Genomic DNA, 20,608 nt, shown 5'->3' with positions numbered 1-20,608 from the left:
TCAAAACTGATGTTTTATTAGTTTTATATTTGTTTTATTTATATTTTTGAGTCATTAACTTTGACTTTTTGAAATTAAACAATTTTCAGTTGTAAACATTTCTAAGTGTTTAAATTCAACTGATATGGAAAGTGTACCAACCTACCCATACTTGAAAGCAGTTTTTACCAGTATTAGAGAGATCTACAACTCTTTTCACTCATCATTAAGGCTCCTCTGAACGATGCATTATATCATGTATACTGTAATTACCATAATAAAATAACCATGTTTGCAGTTGTGCCAACCTGACATGCACATTTTTGGACAAAAGTTTTTCAATTATCTCAACAGCTTTAAAACTTCTGAAATGTATTAACTTTGTTTATATGAAAGGTTCAAATGACGCCATAGAATTTCATTTTTTATTTTTTATTCTTAAGACACCATTTGAGTTTTTAGACTGTTCATTTGTGCGGACAGTTGCTACTATAGTATGAATCAGTGAAGGAATGAGTTTTGACTTAGAACACAAGCCTTTGATGGCAAATTCAATTGACGTTTCAAAAAATTAATTGTAAAAATGACAACTGAATAAATGTTTTTGGATAAAATGGTGTTTGTTTGTTTTGCTTAATTGATTAATGTCACTTAAAAGAAGTTTATTAAACCGTTTTTACTTCATTTCATAATTATATTGTGAGTGTTTGATCAAACACGTATATAGCCTATGTATGCCTTTATACAGCAAAAACATTTGCTGTACCATTATTATAAAAATAACATTACTATTAGTTTGTATGTACTTTAAATGAACGTACAAAACTAGTATGAATTTAATAATGTCAGGAGACATTTTTATCTTTAAAATAATAATTTAATTGTTTTTTTAATGATTTAAAAAAAGTCGCGGTGGTGATGACGTCATGTAACCCGCGCCCTAAATTTGAGAATGTATTCTCAATATCATTATTGCTATTTTCACAGTGAAAGAAATGTATTTGGTCTTGTATAATTGTTTGTTGGCCAAAAGTGATTAAGTATATGGCTCGCTTTTATGCGGATCAGGAAGCTTTCGCGTCCAATTGTAAAGACCTAACGGCACGCCCCGTTCCTCCTGGCACGCCCCATTCCTTTCCGACCTCGTGGCACGCCCATTGCTCCAGGCTGCAGTTACCTCTACTTGGAGAAAAACGCAACGTTTTAGTGTGTATCCCTTTAAATGCAAATGAGCTTCTGCTGTCGACACAGGGGGCGGAGTCTCACGAGCCTCATCTCATCTCATGGAATGATAATATCAAAACATAAACTCTCATTTCGACCCAGAGTCGGACAATAATGCCCACAGAGCCAGATAATATATGCTGTTTGGAGATAGAACAGGTAAAGTTTAGTTCAATTACGGTTATAACTTATTTTTCATCTTGCTTTTATCCACTAACAGGCCTGTTTACACGTTTAGTTATATAAATTGTCTCTGACTGTGTTTAGCTCACTCAGGGTGGGTCTATGCTAAAACTGCAGTGTCCATCAACGGTCGTGGGAGGGGCTTGTGCATTGCCCCGAATCTGAGAATGGGTTGTTCTGAGACAGTGCTTATGATTTATGGGGATTTAAAATATATAAAAAACACACACTGGGTGGATTTTTATTGTATTGTTGTGTACACAAAGTGCCAACACACATGTTCAAACACCATGTAAAAGTGAATTTTGCATAATAGGTGCCCTTTAAATTATATGAACACGTTAATATATTGTTATAATTAGTTTGATGCAAGTCACATCTTTTTTTCTAATGTGAGTCTGTTCTGGAGGAGGAGCCTCACTCTTCACATGTCCAGCCCAAACCACACAACCCTCAGTTTGTATTTCCTGTGTTTGTAAGGTGTGAGACTGAGCTTCTGCTGCACTGTTGCAGTCTGAACTACTGAAAAAGACCTGCTCACACACCTCACACACACTCAAGTACAAACCGTTTCGATTTTGTTTTGTGTGAAGAAACACATTCTTCAAATGCTTACAGGACTACAGTAACCTGGAGTGTAACTCAAGACATCAGGAAAAGTTGATCATATAAACATTTACGTCATAAACACACATCTCTTGAAAGAGCCAGGGGCATGCGTTAAGGTAAGTAACTAAGCTTTTATTTTTCCACTTATTTATTTCCACTTATTATAAAATGCCCATAAAAAATCTCATGACATTTTACTAGTCACAGAATATGCATGTAATTTTTTTGAATATGTTTGGCAAACTACTACAATGTAAATCAGGGATCAATCTTTTAGTGTATTTGCATATACATGTTTATATTATATATAAATATATGTATTTGTACATTACCAAAGACTATAGAATAACAATAGTCTTAAAGGAACTTTGATATTACTCGGATTAACAGACAAGTAAGAGCCTGTTTCTTGGGGCTGCCTTTTCTTTCTCAATATCTTCGTTATCTAAGTCAATGATTAACTGTCTCTTTCATTGTTCTGAGTCAGAGACTCCTTTTTTTTAACGGAAACTTACTTTTTGGTGCAAAGAATGGTATTTCTTAATCAAAAAATGTATTTAACAAAATATATTGATCAGTCATTCACAGTAGGCTACAGTTTGCCAAAGAGTGTCAAACAAGGATTTTGTGTATTTGTATAAGTGATTATCTCTCTCTTCCTGATGTGTTTCTGCGTAATTTATGAGGTTCTTCTGCATTTAGATGGATATGAGAGTGCTGTTAATATCAGCTCTACTAGGATTTGTCTCTCATGTCAGAGCAAAAACAGGTAAGGAAGTCATTTATCACCAACAACAGCTACTTTCTGTAGCCTCGGGGGACATTCTTTTAATGTTTAGGTTTATGGGTTTATCTCATAGTAATTTTGAGGCTACTTTCTCAAGTTATTCTTCAAAAGAGCTTCTTGTTAGCTTTTCTTTAGTTGCTGGAAAACTATTATTTAATAATCTCACATAACATTGTAATGTTAGAGCTTGTCTTCTAAAGTTGTTGTGTATGTGTTTTGCGCTCAGACAGCAATGCATGCATTTCTGCAAATGCCAAAACATGTGGAGAGTGTATTCAGACCGGGCCACAGTGTGTGTGGTGCAAAGATCCAGTAAGTTATTTTGTCTACAACATTTGATTGTCATTGTCAACTTCTCGTCTGACTCTGGAAGATTATCCGAGTCTTACCAGAACATGTGAACTTAGCAAGTCTCTGCTTGCAGGATTTCAAACCTTCACGCTGTGATGAAAAGGAGTCTCTGCAAAAGGCTGGTTGCACTCCACTCGGCATAGAAAACCCTCGAGGAACGGTCACCATCGACAAGAACAAACCTGTCACAAACCGTAAAAATGAGGGAGGAGAGAATCTGAGGCCTGAAGAGTTCGTCCAGATTCAGCCACAGATATTCACCCTGAACCTCCGATCAGGTACTGGACCCCACCTGTGAACCAAAACGGATGTGTTGTGAAATATGAATCAGGACAAGTTCAGTCAAATTTACATTTAGCCTACGTCTGCGTTGTAAAAGAAACAGGCTAAAAATGTATGCTGCCCTCATGTGCTATCTGAATTATCGTAATTATTGTAAATAGTTTCCTAGTTAAAAATTGGATATGAACGCCCTTTCATGATCATTGAATAGCAAAATATAATTTAGGTTTTAATATGATTTTCCCATTAAGAATAAGAATAAACCTGGTGTCCTCCATGATTCATGTTCTTTCCGACAACACTTGAACACGGGCTCGTAATCACAACATGAGGGTATATGATGACAGGCTTTAATTTTTTATTTTTATTTTACTAATAAGTGAACAACTCCTTTATTAATTTTTAACAAAAAAAATAAAATAAAAAATAAAGGACCACCAATAGCTCAGATTTGCATATAAAACAGAACTACACCATAGTAAAACAGATTAGAGAAATAAAAACAAAACAATAACATATTTCAAAAAGATGCAGAAGAGGACAAAGGTTCAATGTCTAGAGAGTTATACAAATTACATTATTCCTTGTAATATAATAGGGCGAAGATGAGTTTTCAAATAGTCCAGATATGGGGTCCAGACTTTATAAAACTGGCTTGTTTTTTGATGTAATACATAGGTAAGACACTCCACAAAAATAACCTTACACAAACCTTTAAGAGATGGAGACTTATCACTGATCCAATTAAGTAAAATATTTTTTCTGGCAGCGAAGGATAGAATATTATACAATTTCTTATTAGCAGATGAAACAATGCGTCCATTAGGTATACCCAACACCAGTGAGACTGGCTCGAAATCCAACCAAATATTAAAGATTTTTTCCATTTCCCCCAGCACCAAATACCAGTACCGCTAACAACTCCTTTATTAATTAAGTAAACATAGTAATAGGATTCTCAGTTTACCTAAAAAGTTTAGCAAATTTTTCATAGCATTCATCATAGCATATTTCAACATTGTATATATTTTTTTCAGGAAAGAAAGTAAAACGTTTTTATCAAGATTATTCAAGCTCACAGGAGAATTGGCATGTGACTGTGAGTAACATAGATATTTCTTTTTCTCTCTCGTCTTTGTCACTCAACAGATGAACTGCAGAAGTTTACTCTCACGTTCAAGAGGGCAAAGGATTATCCCATCGATCTGTACTTCCTGATGGACCTCAGTGACTCTATGCGAACTAATCTTGAGAATGTCAAGAATCTGGGAGCCGACCTTGCCAAGGAGATGCGGTACATCACTAAAGACCTGCGGATCGGTTAGGAGGACACACATGCTCACATTCACGCCTTTGCGGTATTAAAACCGTTAAATGATCTGCAAACTCTTGCTTGCAGGTTTTGGTTCATTCTTGGAGAACCCATGTTTTCCAAACGACTGCACAGCACCCTTCAGCTACAAAAACGTCCTGAGTTTGACCAACGACAGCACATTGTTCACCCAAGAAGTCAGCAAACAGAAAACCTCTGGAAACCTGGACTCTCCGGAGGCAGGATTTGATGCAATCATGCAAGCTGCTGTCTGCACGGTGGGTCGAGTTCAACATTACATAAATGCCACAGAACTACGGGCAAAGTCTCCGGTACATGTTAGCACATGCAGTGTTGTACGCGCCCTGTGAATGGTTGCAAAACAACTACTTTCTTTTTGTTCCAATAAAATAGTATTTTTCAGATGGTAAATGCTACTAGTTTAGAAATCCTGTAGTTGAATACAAATTTTCAGATTATGTATACACAAAATTACTTCATCACCATGTAGTCAACGTGTGATTGACACACTCTCATTAATCATTCTTATTGAGTCATAGGGAGCAGCATGCTACTGAACATTAGCTACTGAACATGTTTGGACAAAACCTGACCATTTGAAGCTGAGTTCTGTCTGCTTTGTTTTGATTGTTCCTCAGAAAGAGATTGGCTGGAGGAATGTCACTCGTCTCCTCGTGTTTTCCACGGATGCTGGATTCCATTTTGCTGGAGATGGAAAACTGGGTGGCATTGTTCGTCCAAATTCAATTCAATTCAAATTTATTTGTATAGCGCTTTTCATAATACAAATTGTTTCAAAGCAGCTTTACAGAAAGTGCATTTCAGATATGTACATAGAAAAATACAGTTAGTTAATCATGTATTAATTTAGGGGATAACATATCGCCAGCGTTGAGTCGTCTCTTCACAGGCGTCGAGTCGTCTCTGCACGGGTGTTGGGGCATCTGAAGTTTCCATGAGAGGCTGGATACAAACTGGAGCTGACAAACTCTATTTACCTCGGGACTAGCATGCACTATACAACAGAAAAGCAGATGGGAAATAATTACCATAGCTGCTGTTCATAAAATTAATGATGGGAAATGCCATCTTTCCAATAATATGTACACCATGAGCAACTACTTTGTAAGTGTGAGTTTTACAGATACAGTAGATAGACAGATAGACAGGCAGGCAGACAACTGGAAAAATCAGAGTATGTCTTTCATTTGAGTTATTTTTTTCAGGACTACCCCACCATCTCTCAGCTAGTAGACACACTGAGTGACAACAACATTCAGACCATCTTTGCTGTGACAGAGCAATTCCGGGCTCTTTATGAGGTCTGTGCATGCATGTAATATATCTTCTCCTGATTGCAACATCATCTCATGATTTAAGCATCAATTTTAACTCAGATTATAGTCTGTGTTGATTCACGTTGTATATGTGTGTGCACAATAGGAGCTCTCTGCTCTAATCCCTAAATCTACAGTGGGGACACTATCTACCTCCTCTTCCAATGTCATCCAGCTCATCATTGATTCCTATAATGTGAGTTCAAGTTATGCATAAGATGTTTATCAAATGTGAAGTAATGGTTGGCTGTGGTAAGCTCTAGTTCCTTTTACGGTTCAAAAGAAAAGAAACTAAAACCGCTGTTATTTTTCACTTGCGTACAAAGGAATTCACTTTACAGCCAGTTCCAATGTTTTAAGGTTGTTCATAATTCATAGTTCTTAAAGTGCGACCCACTGGCTTGGTGCATAAACCGCTAAGACTAGTCTTACAAGTTAGACATCAAATGATTTTCTTTAAGACTCTTCATAGCTTTTTTAAATCAGTTAAAACACATAAAAACATAGATTGGTCTAATTTGATGCCAAAAAGTAAGACTGACTGCCACTGATTAAAAGTTAAGACACTGTCTTAACATAATGGTTATGTTTATGCAACCGGCCCGAGAGAAAAATAGTAAAAGTTATGAAAAAGTAATAGTTGACCCCAAAAAGAAAGCTTTAATTGCTTATTTTAGACTCATGTCACTCATAAACCCGCATGACTTTCTTTCCTCTGTGAAAAACATTGAATTTCAAAATGTCTCACCCTAACCTATCCCACAGAAGACATTCATACAGGTTTAGAACGATGATGAGGCTGAGTAAACAGAAATGAACAGAGTGAACTATCCCTATAAATGTAGGATTTGAATGAATATTTCATTTTCCCAGCACTAATATACTCTCTGTGTTTAATTCTCTCTATCAGTCCTTGTCTGCAGAGGTCATTCTGGAGAACACCAGGCTACCTGCTGGTGTGTCCATCTCCTACGTCTCCCACTGCAAGAATGGAGTGAGCAGAAAAGGAGAAAGTGGGCGCACATGCTCCAACATCTCCATTGGGGATGAGGTGAGAGAGTGAACGCAATAAAAGCCATCTGAACTTGTCCGTGCATGTAAAGGAACTAACTGTGCTAACTGTAGCTCAAGACAGAAGCTTGTTGCTCTTTCCAAATGGCAGCAAACTTCTAGATCATTCCCATTCACCAATGCTCTCCTAGTCTGCATATTTCTAAGACATGTTCCAATTTGAGTAGTCGCAGATGCTAGGATGAATTTCTTCTGATTTAAAATATAGCCAACCTGACTTTCTCTGACAAGCAGAGGAGCTACTGCAATACCCAATGAAATTGCGAAAGGAAAGACTGGGAGTGGAGGTCAATGTGTGGGAAACAGGAGTCCAAAAATAATAAAATAAAAACTAGTTCCAACTAGCTATTTTTGTTTTCCATTCTGTTCAAAACAATGCAAAAGCAGTCTCTATGTTGCACTATTTCAGTGTGGATAATCTGATGGTGTATGATTTATATGCTGGTTTTGTGGCTGAAATACTGCATCCTAAAGTTCACTATATGAAAGAATTCAACATAATGAAAATCGGTGAAGATAAATAACTTTCCAGCTGATCTGCCACGTCTTGTAGCAAACTCAGATCTCTATCGCTTAGTTAGATCTGACACTTCTATACGTGAGCTCTCAACCAATAATACACTGGAGCTACGCATGGACCGCCTCCCTCATTTCCATGTTGCACATGAAAAAGCAGAGATAAATAAATGTATAAATAAAGAAATATGGAAATAAATACATGTGGGAATGAATAAATAAAATAAAAAAATTAACACATAAATAAATAATAGTTAAAGGATTAGTTCACCCCAAAATTAAAATTTACTAATAATTTACTCACCCCAATGCCATCCAAGATATCCATGTCTTTCTTTCCTCAGTGGGAGAGAAATTATGTTTTTTGAGGAAAACATTTCTGGATTTTTCTTCTAACAATGGACTTCATTGGTTACCATAGTTTTTAAGTCCAAATCAATGCAGTTTCAAAAGTCTTTGAAGTGTTTAAACGGGCTGTACGCGTTCACAGCTGAAGAAGACGTTGTTATCTAGCGAAACGATAGGTTATTTTCAAAACAAAATTATAATTTATAGACTTTTTACCTTCAGTAGTTCAGATTGAGCTGATCAACAAACGGACAGGGAACTACGTCATCACGTTGAAAGGTCACGCCGGCGCCGGTAATACTATTTGAACTACTATTCATTTTCATCAGAATGTTATTCATATAACGTTACTATTCATATTCATATTCATATTCACTGAATACTATTACTATATATATAATAGCAAACAATACTATTTGAACTATCCTCCTACGTATGATCGCATTGTAAACAGTGCGGCGGTACTTCTGCCGGCGCCGGCGTGCCCTTTCAACGTGATGATGTAGTTCCCTGTCCGTTTGTTGATCGCGTTGTTTTTCTTCAGCTGTGATCGCGTACAGCCCGTTTAAACACTTCAAAGACTTTTGAAACTGCTTTGATTTGGACTTTTGAACGATGGTAACCAATGAAGTCCATTGTTAGAAGAAAAATCCAGAAATGTTTTCCTCAAAAAACATAATTTCTCTCCCACTGAGGAAAGAAAGACATGGATATCTTGGATGGCATTGGGGTGAGTAAATTATTAGGACATTTTCATTTTGGGGTGAACTAATCCTTTAAAAAGTATAAAAATAAATACAGAAAATAATAAATGAAGGGAAAAGTTAATTAATTTAATTCAAATGAATTACATTTGTTTTATCAAGCCAGTTATCTATTTATTTATGTTTATTTATTTATTTTTAATTTCTGCAGGTTTGGTCCTCCATAAAAAAAAACCAAATGTATGTTCCTGATAACTAAAATGGCAAGAAAAAAATTATTTATATAAAATATAATCATATGTGATGTGTCGTGGAGGGACTTCTGGAAATGTCCTTTAACTGTTTTTCATTGTCAATTATATGGTGATTCATAGTTTTTACTTGTAAAAACATAAATTTGACAGTATTTCACTGTAAAATTACATATAATGTGATGTTAAACTATAAAAAAAAATGTCTCCATATATAGTAAGGTAACTTGCAACTAACCAGTTAACAGGTTTTTACTTTAGAATATGAAAAATTTTAAATGATATGCCACCTGGAACATAAAACAATGTGTTGTGCCTCATAGGTGAAGTTTGATATAGAAATCATGGCTAAAGGTTGTCCATCTGATGGTAAGTCAGAGACGATAAAGATCAAACCGCTGGACTCCAACGAGGAGGTGGAGGTCGTCCTCAACTTCATCTGTGAATGTGAGTGTCACAAAGATGGAATCCCAAACAGCCCATCATGTCACTTCGGCAACGGTACCCTGGAGTGTGGAGTATGCAGGTTTGAGAAGCTGTCACTCTCTCTCATATGCAAATGCAGACAACTAAGTATGACAATCATTCTGATTCAATGTTTTCTTTATCATATCAGGTGTAATGATGGCCGATTAGGCAGATTATGTGAGTGCAGCCAAAATGACGATTTGGATGCATATTGTCGTAAAGATAGCAAGACAGACGTCTGCAGCAACAATGGAGAATGTGTCTGTGGAACGTGCGAGTGTAAGAAAAGAGACAACCCAGTGGAGAGATACAGCGGAAGGTTCTGCGAGTGCGACAACTTCAACTGCGACCGATCCAACAACAAGCTCTGTGGAGGTACGTCTCTTTTAAGGATTTTTCAATTTATCTTATACAAATTTTAATGTTTAATGTTCACTTCTCCAAAATTAAAAATATAGAACAGTTAAAATCAACATGAAATTGCATTTGCATCCCATTTTATTTACAGAAAACACTGTATATAATTAGGAAAAAAAAATTCTCTAGCATTTTTTTTTTCTTAGTAAATAGCAACCATTTTGATTTCATGTTGACTTTATTGGGTTAAAAAGCTGCTGCATTTGCTTGAACACTGCAAATAAATATTTTCTTAGTATTCTTGTGTTGTTTTCCAGTATAAATATCTATTAATTCTTAAATCAAGATACATTAACTGGATATGCAAAATGACTTTAGATATTGAGTTTTGTGTGAAAATGTATAGAAATTCACAGGAAAAACAAGATTATTTTTCTTTTCCCATTGACAGATATTTTTCTTGTTTTAAACTTAATTTTGATATATTTTTCAGAAAACAAGACTTCGTAAGTCATTTCGTTCTCAAGTAATGGAATTTTGTACTGGAAAACAAGACAAAAATGCTATTGCACGGTTAAGACGGATTTATCACCAAAGCATTCTTTCCCCCACAGGTCATGGACAATGTGAATGCGGAATATGTATTTGTGACGCTGACTACACCGGTAGTGCGTGCGACTGTTCTCTGGACACCTCCACCTGTCTGGCAAGTAATAAAAAGATCTGTAACGGCCGGGGCATCTGTGAGTGTGGCGTGTGTAAATGTACAGACTCAAAGTTTCAGGGTCAGACCTGTGAAATCTGCCCAACTTGCCCTGGAGTTTGTACTGAGCACAAGTAAGTAATTAACAGAACACTTGCTCAAACAAGCAGCTAGCAGCACTAAATATAATCGCCTGTGTTTTTCCTCACAGGGATTGCGTCCAGTGCCGAGCATTTGCTACTGGTGACAAGAAAGACACGTGTGAGAAAGAATGCATGTACTTCCAACTTAAAGTAGTAAAGATGAAGAATGATCTTCCTCAGCCCCACGACCAGCCCTACATCAATCACTGCAAAGAGCGCAATGCTAATGACTGCTGGTTCTTCTTCTCCTACGCTACCAAGAACGACAGCACCATTGAGGTCCACGTGGCCGAGGAACTTGGTACGTGCTGGATGAAATGAGTGCCAGTAGGCCTTAATTTAACCCTTTCGTGCATGAATTATGATAACCTCAGTCAGGATTTTTTTCCTATGTGTTTATATTGCTTTTAGGGCATGAAAAACAAGAATTGATTTTTATTTTATTTTTTTTTACAAATTTTTCAAAGAGATCTTCAGATGTCCACTTGAGTGGACAGCATGCGGTTATGGTTTAAACTTTAGATATACTATATTAAATATAAGACAATAATCACACAGATAAAGTATGTGAATTTAACAAACTAATCAATACAATATATCAAATCATGTGAAAACTATAAAATGTATACAAAAAATATAAATGCAAAATATTGCAAAGGCTTCATACAACTTTATACAAGTTGCACTTCGCGTATCTATGATATCAGAACATGAGGACGTGATTCCATTAGATTTTTCTACAGCCTGTCAAGGTACAACTGTGGAAACCACTCAGATGCTCCCTCCAGTGCACCAGAGTATGGAGATTTACCCTTATTAGCTGATAATTCTGATTATGTTCAAGATGGACATGCACATTTCTATCATAGCCTCCTCTGAGAAAACCTAGCGATACTTTTTTTCAGTCTCATCTGAAATGATCAGTGTTGGGGGTAATGCATTACAAGTAACATGCATAACGCATTCAGATTACTTTTTTGATGTTACAAGTAAAGTAATGTGTTACAAGTAACATGCATTACCTAATCAGATTACTTTTTGATCTAACAAGTAATTAACTACAAGTAATGTGCATTACCTAATCAGATTACTTTTTGATGTTATGAGTAAGGAAACGCATTACAAGTAACATGCATTACGAAATCAGATTACTTTTTGATCTAACAAGTAATGCATTACAAGTGTCATACATTATGTAATTACATGACCTTTTTCGATGTCAATGAAAATTACATTCTAATAATACAAATACATTTATTTACAGTAAAAAAAAGTCATTGCAGATTAAGTTTTTAAGTTTTAAGTTTCAACAACAATATTCACATTATAATTATGAATTGTAGCTGAAATATAGCAATTGATGCATGACGTCCACTACACTACAGTTTTCTCTCAATCTAAAATCAAAACTTGGAAAATTTTACTGTGATATGACTCATTAGATATTGCTTGATGCTGCAATATTTTTTTTACCTACAAGAGTCTCCTAGGATAGAAGGAATGGGTGGATATTCTGGAGCAACTTGGCATGTCTGACTGACCCTTGGCCATCTTGGTTTGGAGGGGGAAAAAATCTAAACACAAAGGCTTGCCACTTGGTTGCAATTTATAGGATGATGCACTAGGGTCCAATGAAGAGGCTGATGTGCAACTTTGCCATAAAAACCCGTGCAAATTCAAGAAAATGCTTTTTTAATAAACTTAATTAAATTAAACTTAACTGGTCCCAAGGACTCAAAGTTTGAGGGTCCGACCTGTGAAACGTGCCCAACCTGCAATTTGCAATGAACACAAGTGAGTTATTGGCAGAACACTTTCTAATGGTTAAGTTAACATAGCTAACCCCGTGGGTTGAACTACTTGCTTGTAGTCATTTTTTTTTTTTATCTGAATAACTTTTCTTCTAATTTCACTGATGCTCTCAAACAGATTTAATCTTAGCTAGCAGCACTAAATACATTCCTGTGTGTTTTTCCTCCAAGGGATTGTGTTGAGTGCCTACAGTCAGGGACCCCAGACAATAACATTTAATTTTGTAACAGAATAATATTTGTTTTGTTTTTTTTTACAAATGTAATTTTACTCTGTTTATTAATGTTTTTACTCAACATTTGTGCAGTTTTTGGAGGATTTGAGATATATTTTAAATGTCTATAAATAAATAAATAAAAATTTATTTAAATAGGCTTTTTACAAAAAACAGCATTTTATGTAAAATTCACTTTATAAAAGACCAATATTTCTAACTTTCATTCATGGGGATAACATGGATAATTTTACATGGTTTAGTGTAAAATTTTTGCCCATATTTTGTAAAATGTAGTTTTAAAAGTAAAAAATGATCATTTTAGCCACTAGATGGCTATAGAGCTCCACAATATGCTATTTGCTATTTGACTAACTGAAAGATATCTTTTCACAAGTTTTTCCAATTGGATTCGTATCTAAATATTATAAAATCACAATAAAAATGACTTTTATGGCAAAGTTTAGCATTTTTTTTGTACTGAATTTTTTTTTTTTTTCAATAATGTTACATTATTAATAGAATCAAACCTGAAAAAGATAAAAGTTGAATTTTTAGAGTGTATCATTTATTTCAATCTAATATCATTTATTCATTTATATCATTTATTTTCAATTTTAATGCTTTTTTTACATATTGGCCCGGGGACTACAGATGAAAAATAGCCTTTTGGCTAATTCTGGCTTTTTTTTAACCATGTTTGTTCATGTGTTTTATTAAATTGCACTGTCCCCTCTTAAATAAACCAATAAAACAAAACAAAACAATCTTCTTTTTTTCATATAATTGTACAAATGTAATCTACACTTCAGTTACTAACTGTAACAGAACAGATATGTACAGTTATATTATATATTGAGTACAAATACATGACATGAACATCAAAATGCAATGAACTGAACAGCATAACAAATGAGCAAATACAGCAGTAACTTTTGCCTCTTTCTCTCTCCCTCTCTCTCTCTCTCTCTGTGTGTGTGTGTGTGTGTGTGTGTGTGTGTGTGTGTGTGTGTGTGTGTGTGTGTGTGTGTGTGTGTGTGTGTGTGTGTGTGTGTGTGTGTGAGAGTGTTCACATTGTCGATGTGCCAGTGTTACCAAATTTATTTTTGTGGTGGTTCCATATTTTGGACTATTTTATGATAATTTTACATTGTGGATGTTTTTTGCATTGTTGGAAGTGTGCCAGTTTATTTCTGTCTATGTGTTCTACGTTGTTTCTGATTTTGATCATGAATTTTGTATATTTACATTATGGGGTCTCCAGGGACCCCTAAGACAACTAATGTCACTATTGTTTTCACGCTAACATAATAACAGATATCATTCCTTTTTTTTTTTTTTTGTAGATCTAGAAAGTGTTGAGAGCCGTAGAAAGTTTCATACCATTTGGACAAAGAGAATTTTTTTTTAATTTGAGCAAAAGTCATTGCAGGTTAAAAAGACCCCGAAGATAACGAGGGCCCGGTTTCCCAACGCGTTCTTATCTCTAAGTAGTTCTTCCTTAACCTCTCTCTTAACCTTATGGGACGGTTCCCGAAACGTTCGTACGCTAAGTATATCTTTTGTAAGTCACACTTTCGTAAGGTTGGTCTGGACCACTCTTAGCTTTACCTTATCACTGTTGCAGGTCTATATGAATATAATTCTGAAGTTTTAATACACCCAGAGAGTATTAAATTAGGCTAATTCAACTCAAGTGTTTTCATGCAAAGAATAAAATTGTCATTACACTGATTGTTGTTAGATTTTTAATTATATTATTATACAATATTATTAATTGAATTAAAACGCTCTTTTAAGGGCCAGTGAAGGCTACTGTCAGTTAAGTCCTATTCGGACGCTAATATTGTTTCTCATGGGCTCGTCCGGTATTTTAAACATTTACAGGGGTAAGTCGGTGATTTTAGTGCCGTCCGAATCCATCTCACCCAACCCGCGTAAAAATCCCTGGCCAAATTAGTACCTTCTGTTTTTTGACAAACAGGTTGTGTGGTAATTTAATTGCCGTCTGAATCCACATCTCTGAGTTTACAAGAGATTCCAAATTCACGGTTTAAATCCTTTTTGATCACTGCCGAGCACCGTACACAAGATGTAAACTTTTATCACTGAAATGCTGGAAAGTATTTACAAGAACAATATTTCATCGCAGCTCCACCTCAGCGGACAAAAATGGGAAAGAGAAGAAGGCACGTAAATTTTTGAAAAGGTTATTGTGGCAGCAATATATGTTACAATTTTAAAAGATGTAGGCTAGGCTATTATAGGCTATTATAGTTTGGAATATTTTTTAAAATATCCAATAATCATAATAAATTGCAATTTCAACTATTTCTGAAGTGCTTCATTTATAAAGATCACCGCTTTCTCACATAAACAGCCCCTGCACGAGAGAATAATTGATTCTCGAGCCATCGATATCAAACAATTTAGCACCATCGCCACAGACAGCGCCGGGTAACGTCGCACGTAAGAAGGTATATCTTAAGCAGCTTCCTAAGGTATGGTTCGGGGAACACACTTAGGAACATAAACACCTTTGGTAAGATATATCTTTCGAGCTCTCTTAGCGCGCTAAGAGTGAGCGTTATCGGGAAACCGGGCCCAGAGGGTTAAAGTAGTGACCAACAAGGATGATCTTCCTCAGTCCAACGACCAGAACCACATCGATCTCTGCAAAGAACGCTGGTTCTTCTTCACCTACGCTAACAATAATGATGACAAGATTGAGGTCCATGTGGCTGATAAAAAAGGTAAATGATGGACAAATGTTGCCAAGTACCAGTATGAAATATTTTCTGAAAATATTAAATACAAATATTACATTAAATATGAGTGTCCACTGATCTAAACCTGATTGATTTCATTATTTAAAGTCACCAAGAAATCACAATTGACAATTATTATTTTTACAGAATATTGCAGTGTTTATAATAAATGATTTACCCATTTGTTTTACCTTGTAATCATTAATCAAAAACATAAGCTTTTCCTTCCCCTCGCAATGTCTTTTCTCTGACGTGCATTGGCACGAGAGCACCCCGTCACACACATGAGATCATATAGCAAACAACAATGATCCAATCAATTCCTGATGGACAAAATTAAATCCTGCACTACATTTTTTTCTCATTCTAGAAGCCGTTTCACTCAGATATGTCATAATAAAGAAGAAAAGACTATCGCAACTTCCATTTCATGTTGGCTTAATTTCTTAATTGATAGTTAGTGATAACTAAGTTTTACCTTGTGTCCAATAATGCTTTGTGTCTGTGTTGACAGAGTGTCCCTCTGGCCCTGACATCATCCCCATCGTAGCGGGTGTGGTCGCAGGAATCGTTCTGATTGGTTTAGCGCTTCTGCTCATCTGGAAACTGAGCTGCCAGATTAAGACAATGCATGCACTGAGACAAAAATGTGTTTGCCCTCCTATCTAAATGTAGGGGAGACGGTGAATAACTCCTATTTCAAAAAACGCTGGCGTGTTCCTTTAACAAAGTCTGGGTCATTTGACTTTGGACCAGAATACCCACACAGATGCCAACAACAAATGATATGTTTCCTTTTAATATTTGATACATTTATTTATTTTGCATTTTACGGTGTGCATTTAGCATTGTTTCTGTTCCTTCTGTCCACTACTCAATCAAATGCATTTTTGGGTCACAACCTACCAGTTGAGAACTGATTTATAAGCTAGTTTCCTATTGCTTGAGTATTTTTTTTAAATGTTTATATGTAAATATTAAATTCTTCTGGCTCAGAAATACCATAATCTCACAGGAAGTCACAAGATCCAACATGACTTCTTATTTTGACATACTTTCTATAAAGCCAATAAAACAGTGTTGGGTTTTACTAAATACACTCTTGACTTATTTTTCTCCATGCTAATCAGTGGCTAGTTGTATTTGGGGGCGGCGCATTGTCATTCTAGAGAGCAAGTGATTGGACAAAAATCTATAGTGCAGGATGAGTCATCAATATTTTTTATTTTTTTTCTTTCCCAAGAGAAAGACTTTCGCAGAACTTTCCCAAGTAAATTGTGAATGCATATATCTGCTAAAAGTGCATTTTGTCAGTGTAAGGGGCTGTTCACACCAAGGATGATAACTATATGATTATAACTATAAAGTTTTAACAGTCGCACTAAATCACTAATCGACTTTACCACAACGTGCTTATAATAAACAGAAATGTATTGTACGCTGAAACGCTGCCATGGATGTGTGTTACCATAGGTAGTGTGAACAGGTCTTTACATTGCATAAACTTCGGTAAAGCAAACATATATGGACTAAATGCCACAAAACTAATGACAAAACGTTTAAAGGCCATATGGTTATTCAAATTTGACTAAAACAGACTACACATGGAAAACAACACAGTTGTTGTGTTTGTATTGATAATCTTGTCAAGTTCATATAACCTGCTAACACAAACTATGTTGTTTTTAAAGTATTATTTAATACCGAAACCTTGTCATAAAAGATCTGAAGACAATGGAAGGGGTTAAGTGTATTTTTGCAGTAATTAGTTATGCCCTCTCTATGGCTCTGGTTATGCCACAGCATCTCTTCATGTTGCCACTTAGATCATATGCCTGAAGCTTCCCACAGGTGATTGGTGCCACTCGCTGACCAATCAGGAGGCGTCTCGCTGCCATTGCAAAGTAATTAACCCTGTGGCAGTCTCGGACTCTCGCCGGGGTCTGCTTACAGCCTTCTGACGCATGGTCGCTTAACGGGGTTGCGTTGTCTTCGTTTAACCGAGGAGATTGTCTAATCGCCGTGTCGAGCGGAAGGCAAAGGCGAGAGAGAGAGAGGGAGAGAGAGACAGTATGTCTGACGACTGTGCCGTTTGTTTGCCAAACACCACCTTGATGCGTTACACAGTTATGCCGTCTGAAACATTGAAATGTGTCAAATTCAGGACAGACCCGTTGATATCTCTCGATCTAGAGCTGGTAAGTCTTGACTTTATGACTCTTGAGGTCAAGAGTCTTGGTCATGGTCAGTGCTCATTAAGTTAATGTGTGTGACAGGGATGTACGGTGCCGGATGGATTGTTGCCCCTCTGGAGGGTCAGACGGGTCCCCTGTGGGCGATGACAGTCTTCTGGGAGTGCAGGTAAAACTACACTTGCGATAGACCATATCTTAGGTGCTTTATCTTTGACATTTCAATCAGATAGATAATACCTAAACACACGTGGTTATATCATATGTTCTTAATGCATGGATTTTTATAATTCCATGCTGATAAATCTGGATGTTTTTCTTGTTACTTGATGTGTTGTGGTCTTATTATAGTGTAAGTGCATGGACGTATGAAGGAGAGAGTATAGGACTGCATTAGCAGACGAGGGGAATGGTGCATGTGTTCTTGCAGTGAAACATGATCTTCTCATTACCAACATGAGGCACTTGTCTTCGTCGTTTCCAGTGAGAATAGTATTTTAGATTGTGCTGTAACATCACTAAGATAACACTGGGGATAAATCTCCTTTTCACGTCATATTTAGGCTGTCATCTTTTTTTGACCAGATTCACATGTCTTTGATTCAAGCTACATTACTTCCCTGATGTCCCTGTGAAAATCAAGTGATTTAGTGGAACACAAAAATATGATTTCTCAGTATGTAAAACCAAAGGAAAGCACATTTCAAATATGTAGGCTAACTGTTACTGTTTAACTTTTGGTTTAACTATAGGTCTCATGTAACAAAAAGTCAGTATAGTCAGTAACACAAACCAGATGTTCAACCGCCTAGAAAAGTAATATCACTTCAGAAGTATGAATGAATAACTTCAATATCAGACTTGTATATAAAAACAAATTTACTAGCAATGAATTGTTATATATTGTTATATTGAAATATTCACATTTTTGCTTTTTCATCTTTTTTGATTTGGTCAAAAATATATGGCTTTACACACGCACATGTATGCTTAGCTTTGTGAGCTGACACCGGCTGTGTCTCGACCAAAAAGCTGCGCTTGAACACACCAAAAGGACTACAGGCGACTTTCAACTAGCATGTGTGTTCTGTGCCAACGTGTAAGTAAATATCTGTCTATATCAACAGTATCAATAGTCGATATTCGTCATTTCAAAAGGGGAACTGAAATTAGGACTGCAGTCTGTACCGTCTTTACTTCTTTGCTTGCTTTCTTCACTTTTGCTGATATTCTCAGCCAATCAGAGTTCTCTCTCTCTCACCAACGGTTCGACACCGGCCCAAAAAACCCAGACGGCATCCGATTAGAGCCAGCGGTGCAGAACACAACGAAAAAACTAAGTCAACCGATGCTCAAAAATGGCCTGAGATTGCCAGACTGTCGGTTTGGTGTTTCAGTCCATTAAATGATCATCTTCAAATATTACTAATATAAGTTATTCTTATGTTTACTTTACAAAAATAATTCAAGATTTTACAGCAAAAAGGCATCTGTACCACAATCTGAATGTGGATATTTTTAGAATGATACTAAAAGACATTTTATTTGCTAAAAAGTGTGTATAAATTAGAGGCTTTATATGACATTGGCACTGAACTGGTTAAAACTGCCTGCTCTTCTGCTGCTTGTTTTCTTTCTTCAGTTCTGTTTTTCTCATTCTATTCTATTTTGTTTTGTTTTGTTTTTCCTTTCTGCCTTTCTCTCTCCAAACCTTTTCTTCTTGTCAAATCTAGCAAGAGAACCCCATATACAAGAGCCCCATTAATAAGTTCCAGAATCCAAGTTATGGAAATAAGGGCGTCACACTCTGAGTCTGTACTCTTCTCAGCTGCTTGCATGGGCTTTTTCTCCCTCTTTTGGTCACTTTAACAACAACCTCAGACTCGTGTATAATATGGACGACTTGTAAATTATCATTTGCAGTTATTTAATCTAATTCACTAATTATTTGGACATGCCTTTGCCACAATGTGAATGTGTGTTATTTACTGATTGTATTTGTATGACTTTCATCTGTGGAATACACAACCTTGAACTCACAGTCTTACAGGTTCGGAACGAAAAAGAAATGATGATAGAAAAATCATTTTTGGGTGAACTTTTGATGCTTAAAGGAATAGTTCACCCAAAAATAAAGATTTACTCATCTTCGTCAGAACAGATTTTAAGAAATTTGCAGTGAGTGTGTGCTGTCAGCATGAGAGCTCAAACAGTTAATAAAAAAAATCAGGGGGTTGATTTTTCTTTTACTGGAGGAAGCAATATTATCGTTTATGGACTCGTATTTTGACCAGATGTGGTCTGGTTTAAAGTTAAAATGCCTTACAGTGTGACTTCGCTGATTTTCAACCTGCTTTCTATTGTTACAATGTCAGTAGTATATGTAAATGAACAATGATTATTCGCATTTATTTGTCAGCAAAAGTCCTCTGGTTGATGCAAAATGCCACAGATTGTGAAAACTACATATTATACTTCCGCATTTTTGTATCCCGCCCACGGACAGTCGGGTCGACAGAGTTACTGACAGAACAGTTATTGAATAATTCTTGCACACATGTACGATACAAGCCGACACCGTGACTTTATGACTAAAAGTTTTTTATTTGACTCCGTATCCATAGCAGACTGTTAGGAGTGGCCTTGGATGGCAACATTCTCTCTGGTTGCACCTATCTCAGTTGTTCGCCTTTCTACTGTGTAGGCAGCCATGTTTTATTGAAAGCCCATTTTGCCAACAGTGAAATTCCTCTTTAATGATTGATTTGTTTCTTACAAACGTGGATTAATTGTAGATTGTGTTGTATTACTGAGGATCAGAGCCGGACAGTAACAGAGTACATTTACTTGAGTACAGTACTTAAGTACAATTTTGAGGGATCTGTACTTTACTCGAGTATCATTTTTGGGGAGTACTCATGACTTTACTCAAGTACATTTGAGAGGCAAATATTGTACTCTTTACTCCACTACATT

General features: G+C 36.1%; 1 protein-coding gene across 4 annotated transcripts; it reads left to right on the top strand.

Annotated features, from left to right (window-relative positions):
* The first annotated feature begins 1,841 nt into the window (after positions 1-1,841).
* Positions 1,842-16,532, top strand: LOC311086386 (integrin beta-1-like). 4 transcript variants are annotated; one of them, XR_014607055.1, is made up of 16 exons: positions 1,842-2,111; positions 2,698-2,764; positions 3,009-3,094; positions 3,207-3,411; positions 4,565-4,735; positions 4,815-5,005; positions 5,387-5,479; positions 5,975-6,070; positions 6,192-6,281; positions 6,996-7,136; positions 9,299-9,501; positions 9,592-9,818; positions 10,415-10,637; positions 10,715-10,947; positions 14,019-15,425; positions 15,955-16,532. XR_014607055.1 is itself a non-coding variant. In XM_084119260.1 (15 exons), the coding sequence occupies exons 2-15, from the start codon at positions 2,698-2,700 to the stop codon at positions 16,107-16,109; spliced, it is 2,181 nt and encodes a 726-aa protein (XP_083975386.1). In that variant the 5' UTR covers positions 1,842-2,111; the 3' UTR covers positions 16,110-16,234. The 4 variants fall into 4 exon arrangements, 3 of the variants coding, with proteins under 3 accessions (XP_083975386.1, XP_083975387.1, XP_083975388.1); XM_084119260.1 differs by lacking the exon at positions 14,019-15,425 and having other exon boundaries at positions 15,955-16,234; XM_084119261.1 differs by lacking the exons at positions 14,019-15,425; positions 15,955-16,532 and adding an exon at positions 12,127-13,410.
* The last annotated feature ends 4,076 nt before the right edge of the window (positions 16,533-20,608 follow it).

This window comes from Abramis brama (assembly GCF_963993115.1).
Source record: "Abramis brama genome assembly, chromosome: 7".
In the NCBI taxonomy this organism is placed as follows: domain Eukaryota; kingdom Metazoa; phylum Chordata; class Actinopteri; order Cypriniformes; family Leuciscidae; genus Abramis; species Abramis brama.
This window is presented reverse-complemented; position numbering and strand designations above follow the sequence as displayed.